Raw genomic sequence first — 12,656 nt, 5'->3', positions numbered from 1 at the left:
TGTGGCTAGAACGTGCAGGTAGACAGTGCGAGCGTACTAGTTGGGAAAGAACGCCTAGGTACCTATATTGGATTGTTTCTTCCCATGTGGCGGCGGCTCCGAGACGTCGTTGTTCTCCTTTTTATTGCATCTAAGACAAGCGAAAAAAAATTTCCTTGATGTCATTTAACGTGCATGTGGCAGGGGGTGTCCGAGGAACCGGCATGGAAGCCGATCTGCTACACCGACTTTGGATACATTGCAACTACAACGAGGTACATACACTTTTGTTGAGGATTACCGTCTTCTAAGACATATCCCCATGCGGAAGGCACAATCTCCTCAATCTCAGCCCCTGAATAGGTAGAATTAGGTATATGCTGGTATCTCACATCAGGGCCATGTCGATAAGGCAGATTGTCGTGGCCCCCGGGTGGGGCAAAAAGGATAGGTACCTTAGGTAGATGGTCGTCATCGAGTTTGTAAACAAGGCTCTGACGAACTAGAAGAGCTCGGAGAATGATTCGGTCATGTGGTGGTCAAGTAATACTTTTCGAATTCCTAGCAAACGCACACGCATTCTGACAGTGTTGCTTCTGCCGCGCCTGCAAAGCGTTCCTCAGCTTCGTCCAGGTAGATGTCTTCAGCGACCTTGCTGCCGCGGATCACCGCCGAGAAGGACAGCTGCAGTAAAGCAATATGATCTATCAACGAAACAGTCAGCAACCACTCTTGCTCCTCCCGCTGAGAGAACATGGGCCTTGTCCTGTAGTAAAAATGATGGATCTATTCCCATATATAAGACGAAAGAGTCTTGAGGAAGTGCTCTACTGAGGTCTCCAACCCCTTCCATCGTGTCAACACTCAAGGCAAGATTTGGTCGCGTCACAATGGGTGCGTATCTGCAGTGAGTTAAGGGTCGTGAGGTCTCGGTGCTAACGGAACCGCTCAGCCACGAGCAGCCACCAAGATAACGCGAGAGATCAACGCCTCCAAGGCCTCGGAGCCTGGTGTGAAACGGAGAGTTTCATACGGAGCAGTATGTCCATATTGCACTATACATTATGCATCTTCCTGCTTAAGCTGACAGGCGTGCCATTTCAGGTTGCCTCACCGAACTCGAACTTCAGGCAGCACCTAGGGATGGAGCTTTGTCTGTGACAAGATCACGTCTGGAGGCTTTGGGTTCAGCAATATTCAGTTTGTCTCACGCTTTCGAGGGAGAGCCTCTTGATCTTAGCAACACCGCGGATGTCACTGGTCTCGGGAGTCTGGTGGTGGAGATGTCGGTCCCGGAGCGCGTGTGCCAGTCAACGACCAAGAAGGACAAGGGGGAGACAAACGGACAGAAACAAGTGGAAGTTACAGAGAAGGAGGTGTGACAGAGAAACTAATGCATGGATGGAAAGGAGAGTGGGAAAGCCTGCCGTGTGGTCTGTTGCACCAGGCGTCGGCGGTCGGGTGATTGTGTGGGAGACTTTGGATTGTCTCAAGGAGCACTCGACCACCCACATTAGTCAATGTTGCAAACATTGGGCAGGTGTGGCAGGCACTTGAAGCCAGGTATCTATTTTGTACAGTATTGCCCGAAAGCAACTGGAAATTACCCCTTGGAACGGCACACCACCTCCAGATCTGAGCTTGGCGGGCGGCCGACATCAGCGGCCTTGCATCAACACTGCCTAGCTCCCTCGGTTTGTGTTGAGATATCTTTTCAAGTTGGAATAGAACTCTCTGAGGCCCCTGTCAAAAGTCTACCTTTTAAAAACCTATAATGCTTTGTGGGCCAGAAATGTAGCCAAGCTTTTGTCCGGGCAGACACAAGAAAGGAGAATGGGGATTATCCAGATAAACTAATACTGATCGCCTGAGTCCAAAGACGATAGGATGCAAATCACGGTGAACCTGGAAGGAGGGAACGCGTAACGCGGGTAGCGTAGCGCTGGCTCTTGGTCAGCCCTGCCCACTGGACCACTCCCTCCCGCCCACCTTCCACAACGGCAGTCCCGCATGTCTCGCCTTTGCTTCCAGGCACCCCATCAACCTCGTCGTTATTCCCCGGAAATTCTCTGACCGTGACGCCTACTGGCATTTCTTCGTCAGTTCTTTAGGCCGTCCACCCCATTCCCAAGGACTAAGGCAGATCTATCCATGATCATCCACTGTCGACTTTAACAGCCCGGTTTCCACGCATCCCTCCTTGATCCACGGTCAACTATCACTGAGCAGAAAGCAGAAACAGCATGCAGTAATGCTCCAGTCACATCACCATCAGAAATACCCTGAATCTCAAAGTTACATCTTCTTGATACCGTCTGCTCTCATTGACACTAACTACCTCGAGTCCTCGACACATCCTCTCCCTCACCCATCTTCGCCCCCAACGCCAACCGCGACCGCGACTGCAAACACCAAGCCACACCATCATCATCCCCATCTCCCAACACCTCCCCTCGATCAAACCCTTCTCCCCTTCATCACCATCCACCTCCAGAGCAACCTCCTCCCCTAAAACAACCCCCACTTCGTATACTTAATACCACACTCCATCTCCCCCCAAGTCCCAACCTTACCCCCCGAAGCATAGTTGTTAATCGAGTCCCGAATCAAATCCCTAATGTCCCACGCGCCTACATACTGAAACGAGATCCAATCCTGATCAATTTCCACACCAAACTCACACCCGCCATACGAGACCAGAGTGCGATGAGCAGAAGTCCAGACCTGCCATGAGCCGCCGCCGGCGATGTTGTGGTAGATTTGCCAGCAGTCGCCGGTGGTGGGGGAAGCGTTGCTACGGACGTTGTGGAAGGAGGAATGCCCACAGTAGTCGCCGCGCTTGGTGAGGATGGCGGCTGCGTTCTCTGAGGTCTCGGGGGACTCGGAGGGGTGGCGGAGCTTGAGCTTGAGCTTGCTGGTGGTTACGGCGGCGGGGATGGCTTCATCTGAGGGGGAAGGGGTGGTGCCTGGGGGGAAGTACTTGACGAAGTCGTCGGTGTGGATTTTGAAGACCTTGTCGGTGGTGGTGGTGGCGGTCTCCTGGGCAGAGGCAGCGGGAGCGGGAGCAGCCTCTGCTCCGAGGAGGAAGGTGCCGAGGGCGAGGGCGAGGTTGATTTTCATTGTGAAGCGCATTGTGGCGGTGGTGTTTGACGAAGAGAACTTGTTGAGTACGGGCAGGTGATGCTGGCGTTGATTGAGATGGGCTTGGGATGCTGGATGGTGGTGAAGACATGCTGGTAAAGAGAGGACTCAAGGTCCTTTTTATACTTCATCCTGTCCCCTTGCTCGCCATCATATAACCCCATTGCTTTCCTCACCCCTTGTCGCCTTTCACAGTCCACTGATGCTTTCACAGAACCTGCCTGCAATCATATGACCGCCACCGAGCCTTGCCCGACCCCAAGACTGACCTATACCTCCTTCAGCATCCATCGCGATCACCTTCACGAGCACGCAATCGCCCTTTCGAGACATCCATTCGCCCAACCCCAAACAGAATCCTTCTGCCTGATGCTCTTGGGCCTCTAATGCCCAACGCCGCAACCTCCTCCAGTTCGAACATCGCCAGTTCACATCGGCTAGCCACTAGCCTTGCGCCCAGAAACGCACCATTCTGCCCTCCAGGCCTGCAAAAACTCCGTCCCTGGTCGACAATATCACGAGCTTGTCCCATAAGCGGAAGATATAAGCTCTCAGCCCTATCACGTTCCCCTCGCCTGCCGTGTAGCTGCTAGTTCGTATCTCTACCGCCGGTTCACCATAGCCAAGCCAGCACCCGTCCGTCTTGGCAATCTGACAGTAGCATTTCGCTAGTCACTTTTTGGACTAGAGTTTCCGCTGGGAAACAAGCATAAATTGACGACATTGAGCCCATGTCGTTTGCTCATCTAGAACTAGACCTCTAAGATACAGATATGACCTGCTGAGAGGGCTTGGCTTGGTGGTAAACATTGGCATATGTCCGACGGGGAGATCATGATGAGGAGCTAGTGACTAGAGGGAGAGTTGTGTGTTGATGTGTAATGATGTTGAACTGCTGTGATACATACCTTGTATCACGCCTTCACTGTGTTTTTGAGATGACAACAGCCGGGAAAGGGGCAAGAAAACCGGGTGAGTGCCAAGGATCTTTTGTGGCTGTCTGTGGCCGAGCAATGCGGCTGGTGAACCAACATCACGACATGTATCAGCACCTTTGCTTATGTTTTCCTGTCAACAAATACACACAAAATAGAACGTCCTTTCTTTTCAGTCATCAATACATCCCTTCCCATTCTTTCCAAGAAACGCCTGTTCATGCAAACCGGTCTTTGGCCATGTAAAGCTATCATCATCACACCATCTATTCCTCCGGCCCCGGCCTTCCATCCAGCCACTTGCTCATGTAAGGCCCATCCAACCAGTACCCCAACTTCCTGTAGTAACTCCTCACACCAACACCCGAAATAACACTCAACTTCTCGCTCCCATGCTCATCCCTCGCAATTCTCTCCGCTTCCTCCATCAGCAACGTGCCGAAGCCCTGATGCTGGAACTTTCTAGGATCTCTAGCGTGCACCGGAACAGCCATGCCGTACACATGTAACTCTCTGACCAAACTCGTCGGCTGCCCCGTGAGTTCTGGCCTAAAGGTGTATTTCTCGCTGCACTTTCTCAGCCGAAGCAAACCAACCAAGATATCCTGCTTGGGATCTTCGTAGGCCAAGAAGGTCTCCCATCCTCCGTTGGCGGTGTAATCTCTCCTCACGAGCTCGATCTGGTTTGGTCTGATCTTGTTTTTCACTTCGTTGACACCCACTTCGCGGGTGCGGACGTCACGGCAAGAGGTGCCAAAGTCCTTCATGCGAGCCAGGGCGAGTTCTCTGAGGTTGCCGTTCTCGACACCGGATGTGACGAGGGGCATTGGGATATCTCTCTGGACACGGTAGATACGCGTCCATGGCGGTACAAGAGCCAGGATGCGAGCAACGAGGTCGATGAGGCCATTGGGCGTGTAGCCCTTGTATCTCCCCGTTCTCCATAGCTCGTAGAGACCTGTCCCACGGATGACGAGGGTAGGATAAATCTTCAGACCGTCAGTTCGGAAATCAGGGTTCTCAAAGTATTCCTTGAACTGGTCCAGGTCGCGCTCCATCCCCACGTTGGGAAGATCAGGCATCATGTGAGAAACGACCTTGAATCCGGCATCCTTGGAAAGGCAGAATGTTTCTGCGACGGCGGCAACAGTGTGACCTCTGTTTGTGTCACGGGCAACGTCTTCGTAGAGGGACTGCACGCCGACTTCGAGACGGGTGCAGCCGTAGCGGAGCATGTCTGTTAGGTGACTGGCGAGACAGTAATCTGGCCTGGTTTCGATTGTGATGCCGACGCACTTGATATTGCTTTGCTCGCCGGCGCGGACGGCTTCGTCGACGTCGGGCGTACCATATCCGGAAAGGGCATTGTGAAGCTGGGAGATAAACTCGTTGCGGTAGGATTCGGGAAGCGACATAAAGGTACCGCCCATGATGATATATTCCACCTTGTCAACAGAGTGGCCCAGAGCCTTGAGCTGGTCAACACGGCCGCGGGCCTGCTCGAATGGGTCGTATCGAGCCCGGATGGCGCGCATAGAGGTTGGTTCATATCCGGTGTAGGATTGTGTGCTGTACTCGAAATCAGAATCTGGGCCGCCGGGGCAATAGACGCAAATGTTTCCTGTGTAGGCAATGTGTGGACATCTGTGAGGCTTGCACATAACCGCCACTACGGCGATACCTGACGATGTTCGGATGGGCTTTGCGATCAACCTGGGGAGAATGTATTTCTTGTAGTGTTCGGGGACAGCAGCGATGATGGCCGTAAGTGGTGGGACATTGTTGAGCTTGTGCTTCTTTGCGAACTTGGAGCGCAGGCTGTTGAGATTGATATCCTTCCGGGGCTTGCTGGGGTCTCTGGATGCCTCGTGGTCCTCGATCAGGGCGTTGGCGACATCTGCGCAACACCGCAGATAGCGCTCGTTTTCTGGTGGAAGGTTCGCATCCTTCTTGCGGATGGTGGTGGTAATAGTTGCTGTAGCCATTTTAGATAATTTTTCCCCTCCAATCTGGCCTCAGGGGCTAATTGTCTGTTCGTAATAGTCGTCGGCGCAATAAATCGCCTTTCGTCCTGCTCTTCGATTTCGTGGTTGGTCTGTCAGAGCTTCAATATTCGTTGGCGGGGCAAGTTGAAAGCGATAAGGATTTGCTTGATTGCACCCCTCCCATAGCCCATGGGTGTGAACCTAAGCCGCTTTGAATCGGCCCAATGTGTAGGGCGAGCGTGCCGCAAGGTGTACCCGGACATCGGAAAAACACTACCACCGTCGCAGCAGGGACCTAGATTGCCGGCCAATGGGGGCGGTGTGGATCCATGCTGTCAAAGATGGAGATGCGGTTGGTTCCCTGAAGCTGCCAAGAGCGGGAGACATTTTTGGACATGGTAGGCTGTTGGAGAAATGACGGTGCACTCGACCTCGTGAACTGAAAGATACCGACGACATTTACCGTTGATATTTCCCATTGACCTTCCCCCGTCTCCCCCTTCCCGCCGCTATTACTGCGACTTTCCTCCTCTATATTCCTGTCTGCAGCACACACACACATCAAACAAAATGCAGGCCTTCAGACAATCAAAGCCCGCCGGCAACCTCTTGCGCCAGCTCGCCCAGCGCAGCTACAGCTCCAACGCTACCCCCTACGCCAGCACCATCAACAACCTCCGCATCAACAGTGACACCAAGGTCCTCTTCCAGGGTTTCACTGGCAAGCAGGGAACGTAAGTTGTTTTTCCAACATGCTGAGAAACAGTCCCGCCGCCCGCTGTATCGCAGACCGCTTTGCGATGCGCCCAAGCGGGGATTAAGCGGAAGACCACTCAACTCATTCCCCTCCAAACTTGGAGGTCCCCTTCTCAAGGTTGCGATGAACTCATTGTACTGACGTCGTTTGTTTGCCAACAGTTTCCACGCGCAGCAGGCGATTGACTATGGTAAACCCATCTTCCCCATGGGCAACGATGCCTGACAGGTGGAGCCGAAGCAACGAAAACACCCGATTCTGACGCATATCCCGCCCTGTTGTAGGAACCAAGGTTGTTGGTGGCACAAACCCCAAGAAGGCTGGACAGGAGCATCTCGGCCTGCCCGTCTTTGCCAATGTCAGCGACGCTGTGAAGGAGACTGGCGCGACCGCTACCGCCATCTTCGTGCCGTAAGCAATTCCCGAATGCCATACCCCCCAGCGACCCCATTATGGCGCTAACAAAAGTTGCCGGCAATCCTAGACCCCCACTCGCCGCCGCTGGTATCGAGGAGGCCGTTGCCGCCGAGATTCCCCTCGTTGTGTGCATTACGGAAGGGATCCCCCAGCATGGTTAGTGGTTCCCTGGAACAACCCCAGAAACTGGAAGAGCAACTTTTTTGACATGGGGATTCTCCCACAGACATGGTTCGCATCACCTCAATCCTCAAGTCGCAGAACAAGACCCGCCTGGTGGGCCCCAACTGCCCCGGTATCATTGCTCCCGGTCAGTGCAAGATCGGCATCATGCCCGGTTTCATTCACAAGCGCGGCCGCATCGGTATCGTCAGCAGATCCGGTACCCTCACCTACGAGGCCGTCAACCAGACCACCCAGGCTGGTCTCGGTCAGTCCCTCGTCGTCGGTATCGGTGGTGACCCCTTCAGCGGCACCAACTTCATCGACTGCCTCAAGGTCTTCCTCGAGGACGGCGAGACTGATGGTATCATCATGATCGGTGAGATTGGTGGTTCCGCCGAGGAGGAGGCTGCCGACTTCCTCAAGCAGTACAACACCGTCAACGGCGGCAAGCCCGTTGTCTCTTTCATTGCCGGTATCTCTGCTCCCCCCGGCCGCCGCATGGGTCACGCCGGTGCCATCGTCGCCGGTGGTAAGGGTGATGCCAACTCCAAGATCAAGGCCCTCGAGGCTGCCGGTGTTGTTGTCGAGCGCTCGCCCGCCAGCTTGGGCAAGGCCCTCCGTGACGAGTTCGTCAGACGTGACCTCCTTTAAAAGAACGAAGTCATAGGTGAAATGCCATGCTAGTTTCTTGCTAGCCACTCACTGTACATGTTTTTTCTACTTTTGTTTAACAGCAAGCGGATGCGGTTCAGTACATCAGGGCGGGGGGTTTACTAGAGAGGATTAACTTTTGGGCGCCGGGACACTTCGGACGAAGAGATACTGCGTGTGTGATACAGCCACTTTTGCCCCTTGATGCATTTTATCATATCCTTGAATCTTTATAGACTGGCGGCGGTGGGGGGGTTAACGGCGGGCTTGGGGGTCATACCTAATCTGTCGTGTATGTGTGCATGGCAAGGTTTCCTGTTTTTGTAAAGCTGCTTAAAAATAATTTAGGTCATATGTTGTGACCGAATCATGAAAGACCTGACTATATGTGCCTAAACACAACAACCTGTTGAAACAGAAGAATGCGTAAGACATGTATATAGAAACCAACGCTCACCATGATGAAAAACGCAGAGATATTAGTTATACTCTCCACTTGTGAAAACAGGACCATAAATACAGCACCAAAGCCCCGATCCAGAGCCGGGCTCTAATTGTCAAGGAAAGAAAAGAAAGCCAGTACTCCCTGTAAAGACATCGAAGTCACAAACACCACCCCCAATTAAATCTGCCCATAGCCATAAAACTCCGTTCCCCAATGCAAACGTAAAGGACTACCACAGACATCCCCTCCCTCCTGATTACACTTGCTGTCGTTGCCCCGCCCAGGTTGGTTGAAACCACCACGATAACCCGTCACTGCTCACCGAGTAACCGCGCAGTGATATCCCCCATGTAAGCCTCCTCCAACACGTAGTCCTCGCCCCCGTTGCGATCAATACCAACATAGTTGAACGCCTCGACCACGGCGTCAAGGTCAAAGCCCATGTGGACGAAGCGGTCGATGAGGTCTTTGTTGTAGCCTTGGTACCTGTTCCACCAAGACAAAATCATGTCAGCCTAAACTTTTTGACTGGTATTTGCGGATAGAAAGGGCCATACCTCGCCGGATCGTCCGCCCTCGGCGGGGGCGGAGCAACCTTTTGGTAGTTGTGCACAGGTGTGTCCCTCCTCGGCGCGCCGGCGTACTTGACTGCCCACTCGTGCGCCTTTTGGGCAAAGGCCTCGGGTTGCTCGAGCATCATCTTGGCCACCTCGGCATCCTGCGGGTCCTTTGGGTTGGGGGATTCGAGAAGCATGCGGAGGGAGATCAGGGCCATTTTGATGGTGCCGACTGGGGACCAGCCTGTGCCGAGGGTGTCGAGGCAGATGGCACCCTGTTTGGAGGTTTGGTTAGCAAACAGTTTTCTTTCTCTCCTAAGGGGTGGTTATTTGGTGGTGGTGGTGGTGGTGGTGCTGCTGCTGTTTCGGGGGGTATTGTTCCATTTTGCCGATATCTTACACCACCACCACCACCGCCGCCACTATTTTGGTCAAGTTTGGTCTGACGTACCGTCACACTGCTGACGTTTGGGTGCCAGATTTTGGTGTCAAACTTCATGACTGGGGATTTGAAGGGGTAGTTTTCGGGTATCAAGATGTCGACCTGAAAGTTGCCGCCGGCGTAGGGGGTGTCGGGGGGTCCAGGAAAGATGCCCTTGAGGTGAAGGAGGCTGTTGTCGACGGGGTGGGCGCTGACGCCGGAGTTGGGGTCATTTTGGAGGTCGCTGAGCTCCTTGGAGATTCGGCGCTCTCGTGTTGAGGCCATGGGTCGTTGTGTGAAGTGGGTAGAAGCCGGGTTGTTTCTAGCAAGGGTTGTTCGTGTGCGATGAGGAGACGGACGAGAGTGTTGTTTAAAAGTGCAAGTTGGTAGAGGTGACTAGGAACTTTCAATTTTCACAGCGGGTCGAAGGTTTTGGCGGAGACTCTCGGAAGAGTTGGCATGTGTTGTCGTCTGGGAGCAAAAAGGTTGGGAGGGGCCAACGAAGTCAGAAACCCAACTTTGGAGGGGTAACAGTAGCAACAAGCGCAAGGACCCTGGAAACTAAGGAGGTGGTAGTGACCTCCGGCTTCGTGGCTCTGATCGTGGATCACCCAACGTTTGGTCTATCTGAGAGCAGGTATGGCGGAAGCGGAGACAGGAGACCGGTCTTTGCAAAAAGGTAAACAGCGCTGATGTTCGAGACGAGGCGGATGGGGAGGCAGGAGTGATACACCGGCCTGCATATATTGCATGCAGCACACTACGTAAACAAGTCGGGCGGCAGAGACGTGGGCTTTCTTGGGAAACACAGGAGACGGTTATGGATTCATGGAAGGCCTTTGAGCCACCTCTCTGTCAAAGGCCGGAACCTTTCCAGGTTGTCCGTATGCTACACAGAAGCTTCTGGTTGGCGCCGTACTCTTGGTGTTCAATGAGAATGGAATGCCAGTGTTTCCGTGGCTCCGTTGTTTGCCATCATCAATCCATGCCCCTCCTGCATGTTGGCTCATAACTGGGGTCTGTGCACTCAGGTCCCAGGGCTGCCTGCCATTGGTCAAAATTACAGGCTGCGTAGTTGGCTCGTGCGGAGGGCGGGACCCAGATGTCGCGTCGCTCTGCCGCCTGGTGGCCTGGCCTGCAAGGCGATTCCCAACACAGCTGCCAGCTTCCAGCTTCAACTCCAGCATCACAAAGCAAGCAGCAACGGGAATCAGCGACACCACTCGCAGCCCGGCACATTTTCACCGTCATCGTCGCAGACTTCGAAACCGTCGATACCAGTTAAAAGCTGGCCACCCTAGACACACCTCAACCACTTCACATTCACAGCTCCGGCGGCCTGAGGTCCCACCGTCACAATGGTCGGTTTATCGATTACCAAAGCTCGAGTCGCTCGACTATTTGCTAACTTTCCGTAGGGTCAAAACCAGTCGGGTATGGGAGGTGGCCACGATGGCAAGGATGACAAGGACAAGAAGGTTTGCTACTGACAATCATCCGTCGTCATCGACTCCGACGTTGCTGACGATGCTATCGTAACAGAAGGAGAAGCACAAGCACGAACCTCCCCCGAGACCTACCACCCGCATCGGTCGCAAGAAGAAGAGAGCCGGCGGTGCCAGTGCCGCCGCCAAGTTACCGCCCGTCTACCCGACCAGTCGATGCAAGCTCAGGCTGTTGCGCATGCAGCGTGTTCACGACCACCTGTTGCTCGAGGAGGAATATGTCGAGAACCAAGAGCGCTTGCGCAAGGCGAAAGCCGCCAAGGACAATGCCGTTCCAGCTGCCTCGGAAGCCGAGGCTGCGGATCGCAATGCCGATGAACGTGGCCGTGTTGACGACATGCGTGGTAGCCCAATGGGAGTCGGAACCCTTGAAGAGATGATTGACGACGACCATGCCATTGTCAGCAGCACGACTGGACCAGAGTATTATGTAAGCATCATGAGTTTTGTTGACAAGGATCTATTGGAGCCCGGCGCCAGTGTCTTGCTTCACCATAAGACTGTGAGCATCGTTGGTGTTCTCACAGATGACGCGGATCCCATAGTCAGCGTCATGAAGCTCGACAAGGCGCCTACGGAGTCGTACGCGGATATCGGTGGTTTGGAGCAGCAAATCCAGGAGGTGCGGGAATCTGTAGAGTTGCCACTGCTCCATCCGGAGCTGTACGAGGAGATGGGTATCAAGCCTCCCAAGGGTGTCATTCTCTACGGTGCCCCCGGTACCGGAAAGACGTTACTGGCGAAGGCCGTTGCAAACCAGACTTCGGCCACTTTCCTGCGTATTGTTGGTAGCGAGTTGATTCAGAAGTATCTCGGTGACGGCCCCCGGTTGGTTCGCCAGCTGTTCCAGGTAAGCATTCGTCTGCCCAAGATTGGTGGTTCCTTGCTAACATGTCAAAAGGTTGCTGCCGAGAATGCCCCGTCAATCGTCTTCATCGATGAAATTGATGCTATCGGTACCAAGCGTTACGATTCGACATCAGGTGGTGAGCGTGAAGTCCAAAGAACTATGCTGGAGCTTCTCAACCAGCTTGATGGTTTCGATGACCGCGGTGACGTCAAGGTGATCATGGCCACCAACAAGATCGAGTCTCTTGATCCCGCTCTGATCCGACCCGGACGTATCGACCGAAAGATCCTCTTTGAGAATCCCGACCAGAACACCAAGCGCAAGATCTTTACACTCCACACTAGCAAGATGTCACTTAATGAGGACGTCGATCTTGAGGAGTTTATCGCGCAGAAGGATGATCTGTCAGGTGCCGACATCAAGGCTATCTGCTCAGAGGCTGGTTTGATGGCTCTTCGAGAGCGCAGAATGCGGGTACAGATGGCCGACTTCCGCGCCGCTCGCGAGAGAGTGTTGCGGACGAAGCAGGAGGGTGAGCCCGAGGGGTTGTACTTGTAGTTGACGCATTTGTATGATGAGACGTAATTATGGTTGGGGAGGCTTAAAGCGCAACGAAGATGAGACATAGATAACTTGCTAGTTGCGATGTCATTAAACAGCGTTCACTCTGCAGAAGTGATGGCCTTAGCTAACTATGGTGAACTTGTCTCTGACTCTGATGTGAGTGTTTGCTAACAGGACAGGGATCTTTTGCAAGCTATGGTTCCAAGCAGTTGGGTCTCTTGACAAAAGAAGAGAGGGAGGATATTACCAAAAAGGTACTTGTTTTCCTTGAACACAATATCAGA

General features: G+C 53.5%; 4 protein-coding genes across 4 annotated transcripts; 2 read left to right on the top strand and 2 right to left on the bottom strand.

The window, feature by feature from the left end:
* Positions 1-2,487: 2,487 nt before the first annotated feature.
* On the bottom strand, positions 2,488-3,111 carry QC764_204722 (uncharacterized protein; the record flags this gene model as incomplete). Its single annotated transcript, XM_062944171.1, has 1 exon — positions 2,488-3,111. One exon carries the CDS (start codon positions 3,109-3,111, stop codon positions 2,488-2,490), a length of 624 nt encoding a protein of 207 aa, XP_062802970.1.
* Positions 3,112-6,256: 3,145 nt separating this feature from the next.
* On the top strand, positions 6,257-8,711 carry LSC1 (ligase of succinyl-coa). Its single transcript, XM_062944170.1, has 5 exons — positions 6,257-6,774; positions 6,959-6,987; positions 7,082-7,208; positions 7,282-7,370; positions 7,441-8,711. Exons 1-5 carry the CDS (start codon positions 6,611-6,613, stop codon positions 8,028-8,030), a joined length of 999 nt encoding a protein of 332 aa, XP_062802969.1. The 5' UTR covers positions 6,257-6,610; the 3' UTR covers positions 8,031-8,711.
* ubc1 (Ubiquitin-conjugating enzyme E2 1) lies at positions 7,531-10,445 on the bottom strand. The gene is made up of 3 exons (XM_062944169.1): positions 9,484-10,445; positions 9,033-9,307; positions 7,531-8,961 (listed from the first exon to the last, which is right to left on the bottom strand). The coding sequence occupies exons 1-3, from the start codon at positions 9,736-9,738 to the stop codon at positions 8,787-8,789; spliced, it is 705 nt and encodes a 234-aa protein (XP_062802968.1). The 5' UTR covers positions 9,739-10,445; the 3' UTR covers positions 7,531-8,786.
* Positions 10,446-10,451: 6 nt separating this feature from the next.
* Positions 10,452-12,495, top strand: RPT2 (ATPase of 26S proteasome regulatory subunit 4; the record flags this gene model as incomplete). The annotated part of the gene is made up of 4 exons (XM_062944168.1): positions 10,452-10,733; positions 10,872-10,931; positions 10,996-11,808; positions 11,860-12,495. 4 exons carry the CDS (start codon positions 10,452-10,454, stop codon positions 12,364-12,366), a joined length of 1,662 nt encoding a protein of 553 aa, XP_062802967.1. The 3' UTR covers positions 12,367-12,495.
* Between the last annotated feature and the right edge of the window lie 161 nt (positions 12,496-12,656).

This window comes from Podospora pseudoanserina, chromosome 2 (assembly GCF_035222485.1).
Source record: "Podospora pseudoanserina strain CBS 124.78 chromosome 2, whole genome shotgun sequence".
In the NCBI taxonomy this organism is placed as follows: Eukaryota; Fungi; Ascomycota; class Sordariomycetes; order Sordariales; family Podosporaceae; genus Podospora; species Podospora pseudoanserina.
Note: the sequence above shows the minus strand (reverse complement) of the source record. Positions and strands in the feature narration are given on the sequence as shown.

Bases quoted from the DNA above. Each gene is read 5' to 3' on its own strand.
- LSC1 (XM_062944170.1), top strand. From the start codon at position 6,611: ATGCAGGCCTTCAGACAATCAAAGCCCGCCGGCAACCTCTTGCGCCAG. The intron at 6,775-6,958 runs GTAAGTTGTTTT...GTTTGCCAACAG, and splicing joins TTCACTGGCAAGCAGGGAAC to TTTCCACGCGCAGCAGGCGA. The intron at 7,209-7,281 runs GTAAGCAATTCC...CGGCAATCCTAG, and splicing joins GCTACCGCCATCTTCGTGCC to ACCCCCACTCGCCGCCGCTG.
- ubc1 (XM_062944169.1), bottom strand. From the start codon at position 9,738: ATGGCCTCAACACGAGAGCGCCGAATCTCCAAGGAGCTCAGCGACCTC. The intron at 9,308-9,483 runs GTACGTCAGACC...ACCTCCAAACAG, and splicing joins CAAACGTCAGCAGTGTGACG to GGTGCCATCTGCCTCGACAC. The intron at 8,962-9,032 runs GTATGGCCCTTT...TTGGTGGAACAG, and splicing joins AGGGCGGACGATCCGGCGAG to GTACCAAGGCTACAACAAAG.